Source organism: Pteropus alecto, unplaced genomic scaffold (genome assembly GCF_000325575.1).
Source record: "Pteropus alecto unplaced genomic scaffold, ASM32557v1 scaffold23, whole genome shotgun sequence".
NCBI classification, from domain to species: Eukaryota; Metazoa; Chordata; class Mammalia; order Chiroptera; family Pteropodidae; genus Pteropus; species Pteropus alecto.
The window spans coordinates 4,168,985-4,180,609 of record NW_006435837.1 but is presented as its reverse complement, the minus strand read 5'-3'; the positions used below and the strand labels follow the sequence as shown (position 1 = coordinate 4,180,609).

At 42.2% G+C, this 11,625-nt stretch overlaps 1 protein-coding gene across 3 annotated transcripts in view; it reads right to left on the bottom strand.

The window, feature by feature from the left end:
- Positions 1-11,625, bottom strand: part of PHKA2 (phosphorylase kinase regulatory subunit alpha 2) — a 75,347-nt gene that overhangs the window by 36,271 nt on the left and 27,451 nt on the right. For 2 of the 3 annotated variants that reach the window (XM_006911627.3, XM_015589182.2), the window contains 7 exons: positions 11,124-11,292; positions 9,885-9,967; positions 7,398-7,478; positions 6,195-6,293; positions 4,289-4,435; positions 2,768-2,821; positions 2,066-2,188 (listed from right to left, as the gene is read on the bottom strand). In XM_006911627.3, the coding sequence (XP_006911689.1) occupies positions 2,066-2,188; positions 2,768-2,821; positions 4,289-4,435; positions 6,195-6,293; positions 7,398-7,478; positions 9,885-9,967; positions 11,124-11,292 (756 nt within the window). The remainder of the gene's footprint in view (positions 1-2,065; positions 2,189-2,767; positions 2,822-4,288; positions 4,436-6,194; positions 6,294-7,397; positions 7,479-9,884; positions 9,968-11,123; positions 11,293-11,625) is intronic. The other variant, XM_015589184.2, reaches the window with a different exon arrangement.

Genomic DNA, 11,625 nt, shown 5'->3' with positions numbered 1-11,625 from the left:
AAGCAAATAAAGATAAAAAAATGACTATTAAGTGAGTTATGGTTCATATATACAAGGGAATATTACTCAGTCATAAAAAAAATGAAATCCTACCATTCACAACAACATGGATGGACCTAGAAGCTATTATGCTGAGTGAAATAAGTCAGACTGAGAAAGATAAATACCATGTGATTTTACTTATACGCTCAATCTTAAGGAACAATAAGAACAAAGTAATTGAAAATAGACTCACAAATATAGAGGACAATCTGATGATGGCTGGAAAGCGGGGGGAGGGGTGGTTGGGGAGATGGGAGAAAGAAGCGAAAGGTTAAAAAAGTACAAATTAGTAGTTGATATATGGTCGCGGAGATGGGGAGCATGGCATAGGGAATGCAGTCAGCAGTAAGGTAATGGCTGTGTGTAGAGCCAGAGGGAAGAGAGAGCAACCAGGGGGATCATTTCATAAACTATATAAATGTCTAACCAATGTACTATACACTTGAAACTAATAATAAAATTAAATTTAAAAAAATCAACAATGGGAGAGCAGTAACATTTTAAACTTGTTGGTATTTTTGCAGCCCCTAGGCATTCTTGAGTAGAGGCAGCTTTCAAAAACTAAAATAAATCGTAGATTGCTCATACCACCCTAGAACATGTGATTTGAACAAGATTTTAAAAAATGGCAGACCTGAACAGGTTAAAAAAGTGGCATAGTGTTGAGTTTGTCAGTCATTCACATAAGCTTCACAAAGACAAGTCTGTTCTGCTCACCAAAGCATGCAAGGCAGCAAATTCTAAGAAATGTTTTGAAGAAATGAATGTTGCATTAATAAACACTTACTCTGTACTAGGCACAGGGACTATGTTAGTGAACTGGATAGAGATCACCTCTATCAGGGTCCTTTGATAGGTAAGTAGGAGATTAAATACAGTTATAGGTGCCATGCTGTTATAAGAGCTGTGGGGCATAAAAAAGGGGCACGTTGGGGGTTAGAGAAGACTTTCTGAAAGAAAAAGTAAAGGAGGGAGGAGAAGTTGGGGGTGCAAAGCATGTCCTAGGCATTTGAGAAGAGGGAGAAACAACATGACTTGTTCAAGGGACTAAAAGGTTTCAGTGTACTTGGGTCACAGAACTGAAAAAAGGAAGTAAGTAATAAGAAATTGGGCTATAGTGGTGAAAACAAGGGCCAGATCTTATGGGACCCTACAAAACATGTGAAGGCCTTGTATTTCAGTCCCAGAGCAATCAGGAAGCCATTTAAAGCTTTTAAGCAAGGCAGCAGCATAATCTAATTTGTCTTTTAATAAGATCACCATGGCAAGGTGTGGAGAAACAGCAGGGAGTGAGGCTGGAGGCTGGAGGCTGGGAGATCAGTTAGGAGGCTGTTACAGTAGATAAGACATTAGCTGAAAGAACCCTTAAACTAGAGCTAAAGACAACAAAACCACCAGCTGGCCTGAAACGAACAAGAGCAACAACAAAACCTGTCTGTGGTAGACTGGTGGTCTCTGATGAACTCTGCCCCCCCAGTACTCCTGCCTTTGTGTAGTACCCTCCCCTTGAATGTGGGATGGCCCTTTAAATGACAAAATGAAACAAAAGTGACGCCTTGCCAGTAAAAGGCCTAAGCCTTAAGAAAGCTTGGCAGCTTCTTCTTTCGCCTTCTAGGGGACGATGAGCACCATGTGAAAAGCCTACCTCCCCAGAGACCAAAATGCCGTGAGAAGCCCAAGCTAGCCATGTGGAAGAGAACCAAGGCTCAGGCCAACAGCCCACCTGGGCTCCCATGCCAGTGAGGCCATCTCGTAAGTAGATCCTCCAGCCCCACTGACCATCCCAGCTGACACCAGGTGAAGCAGACGACCCGTCCCTGCTGAGCCCTGCCCAAACTGAAGAATCATGAGCAAATAAAATAGTTGCTGCTTTAATTCACTAAGTTTTGGAAAAGTTTGCTAAGGGGCAACATCACTAAAATGGTGCCCTAAATTCTTGCATAGCCTTATGATCTCATAACAATCTGTCCACCAGTGTAATGAAATATACTGATCATTAATATAACACCCAACATTTTCTCACCTGAACGGCATCACCGTTGAAGACCCCATCTATTATGAAATACGTCCAGAACACGGGCCATTCGCATTCAATGTTTTCGAAGAGCTTGAGCTCAGCAGGGTCATAATGCAGGCGGTTTGGGTCCTGGAATCAAATAAGTAAACCTTCTAAAAGGTGATGTCAGATTACATACATAATAGCATTGCACCTCACTGGCTTTCCCTCACCCATCCGATTCAATGTGGCTTTGAGGTTGGTATAATTAGGATTCTGCTATAATGGAGAGATGCTATTTTTGGCAGTTTTCCATGGTAAAATTTCAGAAAAGTAAACCAGAAATGTACACAAGACTCCTTGGTAGTTTATTATATTAAGCTTCCTATATCTCTAATGAATAAATAGCAATTTGCCTCTCTTGATATCATTATATCAGTCACTATGGCAAAGAAACCTAAGGAGGTAGCCACAGTTGGTATTTAAAAAGCCATGTGAGCCACAAAACTGTTTGTCTTTGTCTACGAGCTGGTTTTAAACCACTAGCTTGCTGTTTTCCTGATGATCTTACTATTCTAGGGCCTAACTCCCGCCTTGCTGACTCCAGAATTAAGACTTCCCTTTCCCACATTCTTACATGTAATTATAATCAACAGAGGGAGAACACCACAGTGGCAACTTAGATATCAAGTAGTTAAGGAATCATAAGAAACAATATTTAAATACAACCTCTCTTGGGGTTTTATAACCATCTCGAAGGAAGCGACAGCATCCATAACGCCCCTAAGAGATAAAGAAAAATAAGTACATCTGATGAAATCATAAGAATTTCTTTGCCTTTTGATTTGAATTCCAGTCAACCCTTTGCCCCTTCCCATGAATCTTTTGGTAATGAAATGTGTACCAAGTGCTCTTTGCTATCAGTATAAAAAAGTTATTTTTAAATAATAAGCAAAGTAAATTCAAATTTGATCATTGCTTGGAAAAAAAATGTCAAAACATTATAGGTACGAGAATAATTACTGACAGTTTCAGTGAATGGCTGTGACCTTTCACTAATTTGCCGTATCATGCAAAGATGCAAAGAGACCCTTCCTGCTTGGAGAAGCCACCTAGGCAGATACTTGGATTGGACTGCTTCTACTTGAAAGACTGAAAAGCTAAAAGGACATTCCAGACTCCTCACAGTTAAGCCTTGGATGTAAAGGAGCCTGCATTCTGCAAGACTTGGCCAGGAGGCAAGTGGGGCTTCCTGCGGCTTCGAGCTATCATCGCTGGTTTTCCTACTGCAGGCTCCAGTGCTCCCCTCCAGCCTTCTGGGTGTCAGGAAAGAAGGGCAGTGGCAGGGCTTCTCTGAGGCTGCCTCTCTAACCCCTGGATCGTAGCTCTGGATGTTCGTTCCCCAGTTTCTTAAGTGTTGTGGGGGCTGCTCTCGCATTGGCCATGGAGGCAAGCACGTCCAGTGGCCAACCCGTACTGTCCTGGGAGTCAGGGGAGGTCCAGCCTAGAACTTGATCCCCTTTAAACACTTCATTCCCTGCATTACCTCTCTATCTGCTTTGACTATCTAAAGAGGTTTCTTTTCTCCACTGAACCCTGATTGAAACATCCACCTTCTTTTGAGGGATATGATCGGAGACCTTTTCATGGAAAAGTATTTTTCATGGAATCTAAGTAGGATCATAAACATGCACATTTTGGCTTAGGAAACTTATATTCTTTGATAACTTTACCGATAACTTCAGTTGGCTGGAATATTTAATAACATTCTCACTTTGATATAATGTGTCATAGTTATATAGTTACTCAGAGCAGGGAAACTTTTTTAACCTCAACCTAACCTTGGGATTATGAAGCCCCCTGAAATTGTGTATAAAGTTTGAGGATATTAAAACACACGTGTTTTTTTTTTTCTGGCAGGGACGTTAGCTTTCGAGAGATTTTCAAAGGAGTCTGTCTGTGATCTCTAAAGGGTTAAGAAGTACAGGAGTGGTATGAATTCAAGTTCAAAGATGATGGCTTGGGTTCAAGCTCTGCTACTTAAGAAGAGAACCAAGTGACCTGATCACTCTGAGACTGTGTTTTCTCACCTGCAGATTCAGTTTTGATTACCTCACTCTATGCATCCACTCTGATGAACCAAGCCGCGGACCTCACGGAGAGCTGAGGCCTGGGTGAGCTGCTCCATGTCATAGTATGAAAGTGGCACTGAACACAGGGCAGAATGGCAGCAGCATGACCAATGCTTACCTGGAGCTTGGAAATAATTTCATTTTTGGTCACATTCACAAGGTTCACATCTTCTACTGCAAAGGCCGGGAAAGAAATAATAGAAAGCAGTCCAGCGTCAATCTCTTTAGATGTCGATGCTCTTGGCAGCATGGAGAACAGAATCGACTGAATGAAAAACAGAGGTGGCTTTAACCTGGGAAGCACTCATAGTTACATATAGTACCTAGAGACCATGAACTTAGCCTCAGGGAACATTCCACTGAGTTTGCCAATTTCGATTAGAACTTTGTCCTACTAACATGGTCCCTGATGGGCAACCTGACCTCCCCAGCCAATGGTTCCTGTTCCTTGGGGGAGAGTAGGAGTCAGGGAGAGCACTGTACTGTCTGCAGCCCGCGCTAAGAACTGCTTGTCTCCCTTCCTTCTGTGCCTTCTGTTGACCTGGCTGGGCCTTCAGGACATGCAGGGGAGGAACTAAGGGCTACCTATGTCACCTGGCTGTGAAGATAGAGGCAGAGAAGAACGCACATATGGGACCAATACAGAGAAGTGTCTGCCGTCTATGGAATGTGACTATTTGGACTGGTGAACCAGAAACCACTTAAAGAGTCAAATCCAGAAGTCTGCAAGAACACTCAGGCAAGATGGTAAACAGAATTAGTTTAGTCCTAGAGAGAAAGGGGTTACTTAGCGGAACTATAATATGGCCTCGAGTATAAGGTGCTTGGATTACGTACTGTAAACTAGAGGAAGTTGAGATTAGAAGGAAAAGTTTGGGAAGGGAAGGAGCTAATCTTGAGATTTAACATATATAGACATGGGGCTAGACCCCTGCAAACATAAGCTTATTAAATCTTCCATATGAAGAAGGAATTCAAGTACTATGTCCAATTCACACATGAGGACTCTAAGACTCCGAGTACAGAGACTTATACCTAACACGCAGCTAGTATGCAAGAGAGCTAAAATTCCTACCCAGGCCCAGCTGGCTACAAAGCTCACACAATTTCCACTAGACTACACATCTATTAAGATGAATACCAGCTTGACTCTACTAAACCATACCCCAAGAAATAGCAGAGTCCCCGCTAAGGACTATTTAATGGGGGAAAATAGAGTCAGCTGGAGAGGAAGGTAAAAATGAAGAACGTTTCAGCTTCAGAATAAAACTTCATTTTTCTATAGCTAACTGAACCCCTCGGCCCCCCACCTAAGCCTAGTTCTTTAACTAGTCACTCTTCCCTAGGCTCTCTCTGCCTGGAAACACGCACTCCCACCGAAGCTCTCTGCTTACAAGTTTTTACGTATCTGACTCCCATAGCTCCAGCATACAGTGGGCCCTCACTAAAGAAGAGTTTACTGATTGACTAGTAATTGGTGGTGCGCTGTCCATTTAATGAAGTTCCCTAATCTTCATCAAATCACTCCTTTCTCTAACCTGTATTTCATGGAGGTTCTACTAATTTGCTATGTCTCCTGTCTCGTCTCTCTACCACTACCATTCCTGCCCATCGCCACCCCCCTCTCCAAGGGAACCAGTGCTTGCTAGTCATTCATCATGAAATAAACCTTAGAGAAACCACTTATGTGCTCAAAACAAATGAAACAGATTTTGCCTTCAGCAAAACAAGGTGCCTTGATTGTGGGCTCCATATATACAACATTGTTGTGTCTTATGTGTACATGGTACTTTCTGGCTTACAAAGTGCTCTGACAAAGTAAATTGATTTACTCTTATCCTTGTGCACCTTGTGCAGCAGGAAAGGAAGTTCCTGATGTGCCCACTGTATGGATGAGGGAACTAAAACTCAAAGAAGCCAAATACCACTAAGCTAGGAAGGTGAGGAATCTGAACTGGAGCCCAGGCCTTCCCTCCATGAGTCTCCTTCCCTGCTCTCTGAAATGCGAGAGGCTGAGTTGGTACCTGGCAGTGTTCGACCTCATCAGGCAGGACATGGATCACTGACTTGCGTCCTCCATGGGCCCCAAAAAGATCCAGTTCATCAATTGCCTCAAGTGCTGCCTACAAACACAGGTCTGAATTATTTTTCTTTCTAGTGAACATACACTCCATATCTGGTACTCCTTTGTCATTAAACAATCTAGCATACATGTTTCCCCAAAGGTGATGAAGCACATTGTTAAAATCCAGCTACAGGGTCCTATGGTCATGCTCTACCCTTGTTTTTAGTAGATCAGAGCTTTCCTGCACGTTGCTGCTTATTGAAGGAACAAGCAAGAGAAAACAGAAAAACATTTCCCAAAATGAAATTAGCATTCTTTTAAAAAATGAAATACTAACAAGTTCATAACTTTGTGTGTGTGGTGGGGAGCGGGGCACTAAATTCATGGTCAGCTTTTCTTTCACATATTTGGGTGGTTAATTCCTAACATTAGTATATCTGGCACTTGAGAAAGTTCATTCTTTTAGTATTAAGAACACTTTCTGTCAGTTGACCTTAACAGAGCATATTTATTGTTGCTTTAAAAATTCTAGCTCTGGAATCTTTACTCTGTCCAAAGTATACTTCAGTCTCGAGAAGGAAGGAGGAAAAGAAGCATGCTAGATGTCTAGGGAAAAAGATGTAAACTGGTGGCCAGCAGACTGAATCTGCCCCACAGGTGTGTTCTGTTTGGCCTGAAGAAATTTTTAAAATAATTTCAAATTGGAATACCTTTAGAAAAAGTTCCCAGTGTCCTCTTGCTATTTCTATCTGGCTGACTTCACTGGTTTAAATGTTACACCAGACCCTACAGATTTTTGAACTTGTGAGCCCTGCGCTAAAAAGTGGTAATATTCTTCAGCCCTCTTTCTGACCCAAAAAAGAAGACTGGACATAACACATCCAGCTTCTTAGACAACAGCAAAAGCTTAGACGCGTGGATGATAACAATGAATAATGAGGAGGAAACATACTTATTTTCAGGTACATGCAGATTTCAGTGTAGGAAAGCTACATTCTTTACCTATAATTTCAGGTGGCTGGGGTACGTGTGCCACTTGAATTTCGTATTTGCTGGTGACTTTTGAAAAATATACTAATCAGATTAAATCCAAACTTCTAATGAGAACCAAATCAAAGCAGTAAAAATGCACAGAGGGAAAACAGAGAGGACAAGCCATCACCTTGGCCATTCCTACAGAGCTTGCATTCAATTCTGGAATGCCCTGATTGGTCTTATCGCCACGTTCCCACATTCCATAATCCTACGGAAGAAAAAGCAGTAATCAGAGCAGGAGAAAGAGGCACATGAGAAGAGCTATGGAAAAATGATTCCTTTATGTTAGCACAGGCATAATAGAGCATAAATATCTCTTCTCGAAGACTACCAAAACCATGGCTTTACACATTCAGGCTGTTCTTCCTCAATTTTGGTTCATTTGATCTCTGTGCGGAGTTTTGGAAGTAAATACTCAGGTGGAACCAAAAATGCATGCAAAGTGCTCTCAATTTTCTTATTCCTAAAAATTACTAATTTGTAAGAAATTCTTGATTTGCAGAGAACAAAATATTTTTTTATCTTACAGTCAAATAAAATGCTGTCCTCCTCTATTTAGCTAATTCCTTTGTACTTATATTAAATTGTAAGACGTGATAGACACTTTAACAAATGAGTTATAAATAGTTGAAGCCAACCAAACCATTTAAAATAATTTAATATCTATTTCTAGCATTACTTCTTGGGGAAAAAATGCTCAGCAAGTAACGGGAGCCAAAGTCAAAACTGAGGCACAGAATAGTGAGTTTTCTTAGTATTTTTTATTTTTTTAAATTAAGTTTATTGGGGTAACATTGGTTAATACAATTTTTCTTGGTATTTTAAACTGATTAATATGAATTGACTTAGAGCACTCTGTCGACATATAGGACTTGATACATGCATACCTAACTTTCATAATTCATATTTTCTCTTAAGAAACCCAAACACTGGATTCTGTTTTAAAATAATGCTATGTGCACTACTGAAAGACTATACCCCAACAAGAATAGGATCGATGCCAAAATTTCAGTATTTACTACTGTATCTCCAAAGATGAACATTTTCAAAATGCGAAAATTTAGACTTGGGCCCACCAGAGTGACTGTAGACACTTCCTTGCCACACTGGCCTTGTAGTTGTGACCCAGGACTCCTTACTTCATTATTCTTCACATTTGGGCCTCTCCATGTTCCAGCCCAACTCCACTCTAATCCCAGAGCTCAGTGACTCATTCTCAAAAGCTGATCAGCTCGCTCTCCCGGCTTAAGAATCTAAAGTGACAAAATGTTCATCCAACCCTAGCGGATCTCGTTCAAATCTCTCTGGATGGCCATACATCCATTATCTGGCCTCCACTTCCCGCACACTCACAAGCTGACTTTATTTTCTACCATTCTCCACTACTCAACTGTCAACCCTAAATTTACTCCTTCACTCTGCGCACTGTTTCCCCAGGCAGCCCTCCCTACACATACACACACTGAGAGCCTGTTCAAGCCTCTGTGACTGTTCGTGCTATTCCCTCACCTCAAACATTTTTCCTCCTTCATGCTTATCTAACCCGACTCATCCAAGGTCTATCTAAGTTCCCACCTTTTCCATGAAGACCTCTCAAGTTTCTTTAGACCAGGGTTTGTCAACCTTGGCACTACTGACATTCATCGTGTGGGGGCTACTCTGTGCACTGAAAGATGTTCAGCAGAATCCCTGGCCTCCATCCTTTACATGTCAGTAGCACACTTCCCAGTGCGATAACCAAATATGTCTCCAGACATTGCCAAATGTCCCCTCGGAGAGAAAGATTGCCCCTAATTGAAAATCACTACTTTGGGCCTGGGGGTAGCAAACCATGGCCCTTGGACTAAATCTCGTTTGCCACCTGTTTTTGTAAATAAAGTCTATTTGAGACACAGCCCTGATCATGTGTTTACGTGTTGTCTAGGCTGCTTTTGTGCTACAATGGTAGAGTTGAGTAGTGGTAACAGAGACCATAGGGACCACGAGGCTGAAAATATTTACTCTCTGGCCCTCTACAGAAAAAATGTGCTGACCCTTGCTTTAAACCACAGTGGCTTTTTGTCCCCAAATCAAACTCTACCTTTTCCTTATCATCTTTATTGTCAGCTTTGCACAGTTTAGTTGTTTTCTATAAGTGTGTGAAGCTTCAATCTCCATACCAGACAGAAGCCTGGAGGAGCTGGGGTTTATGCACATTTGCACCTGTACGCACCTGGCCTGGGGCACACATCTGGCTCTGGCCCCTCTACCTGTGGGCCACAGTGGGTGGGGGGGGAGGCGGGAAGCCCCACAGCACTGCAGCTCCTACCTAGGCACCGATGCTGCTGCCTTCACCTTGATTCAGGCCAGCCTGTGTACATGCTACAGGACATTTTAGGGTCTTATTTTAAACAAGCATAATGGATTCAAACAGAGCATGTGGTACATTCCAAAAACATGAATTCTGCAACTGTGTCTCAGGACAAAAATATGTACTTTGTGTGAGGCAGCGACATAATCTTGGAGCTCTAATCATGCTAACCTTCTGGTCAGCGCCAAATAGCCTGGACTTCAGAGAACTATATGACTTTTAATCTCTTTGACAACTGAAAAAACTACCAGGGTTGATACTTACAGCTACTTTATATGCAGCTTCTATGTAAAAAACAAGATTTTGTATGAAGGCTACTTCATCGAGGGTGAAGATAATACGTAAACCTAGTAAAGAAAAGCAAACAATGAAGTTATGAAGTTATGTTGTGATGAGCGAGTTGCCAATTACAAATAATCACACTAGGAAATAAATCCTTTTACCATTTTCATTTTTCTTACTAGAGCATCAAAAATTAGTCTGAAGTAAGTTATAACACTTAATGTCTAATCTCAGAAAGAGGAAGGAAAAAAGGAAGGATGGACGGACAAATGGGCAGGCTCCATTTTTGTGTGTGTGCCTGTAAGCTGAAGGAATTGAAAGAGAAGGTTGTGGGGTCTTCTGGTAGGCCCTTTGGATTTGCACAGAGAAGTTTCCAACAAAGCAAGGATTTTAGCCCATGGCAACCAGACACTGTCTTTATCCTTGAGTGAGCCAAAGGGTGAATACTTTCCTCCAAGGGCAGATAGGGAAAGTGGAGCCTCCAACTTCAGGAGATGGCCCTGGACCTGCCCAGGGGGCTGCATCAATATAACGAAGCAGATGGCAACCCTCTTGGATTTTTGTTTGGGTCCTCGAGTGTTCAGTTGGTTATGATAATGCATACATTTTTTAAGTATGAATTCTTAAAGCTGGTATGGGTGTGGTAAGATATGTATTTTTACATCAACGGGGGAACTTTTAACTAGTAAACTGTTGTAAAAGCAGTTTGGGAATATGTATGAGTAGCCTTTGAATGATATCTAACCAATGGAAGGAAGCAAATAGATATGGGGTCAAAGTTGGTATTGCAACATTAGTTATAACAGCAAAAAAAAAAAAAAAAAGGAATAAAGACATAGTTAAATTAATTATGATTTATCGACTGATGAAGTCCTGGAGAAGAAAACTTTAAGAGTGGGACACTATCTACAGATATTTCAATGGTTGAAGGTAGATCTGATTTAGGTTGGTCCAGTAATGTAGGTGACAGTGACAGAAAGGAAGCTTTGGGATCAACTAGAATGATGCTAATAGAGCTGACTCATCGACAGTCCTCATCTTGCAAATGCTCAGGAGGCTGACTGTTGGCACATCACAGAGTCAGTGCACATAATATTATAAGGAAGCATGCTTTTTCTTTACGGAAATAGCTTATTTTGAGTACTGATCAATGTCTGCCCCTTTCTGCCCCCTTCTGGATTGTCGCTCCCTATACAATGGACTCAAATGGCCTTGGCTTACCAGAAGCAGTCATCTGGGCCAGGAACAGAAGGAAGAGGGAGGTGGCATCCACCTGGAGATGGCCCCACTGGTCGTCACCCACCACGGTGCTGCAGGTGGCAGTGTTGTACTTGGCATGCAGGCTGTCTTTGGTACTTTGTGTATGCTTGAACTTCTCCACTTTATCCACCTGAGGGAGAAGACAAGCAGGCTCTGCATAGTACAAGGGCTCCTGGCTGGCAGAGGCCACATCCAGGGTCAGTCTCCTGGATGGAGACCCCTTATCTGCTACCTCTGGGAGCCAGGGGGATGGAAGGCAGCGGATGTTCACTAGTGAGCACCACACAGAGGGGCTGTGCAGGGATTCTTCCTGCTCATTTCCAGGAATGTGCCAGCCCAGTGGGATTTTAATAAGCTCTACAGGGGTAAGCGGTCAAGCCAACAGATTTCCTTGTCTTGTATCCCCAACATGAGCTGTGACACAGGGTAGGCACTCAATGAGAGAGGGAGGTTAGGAGGGAAA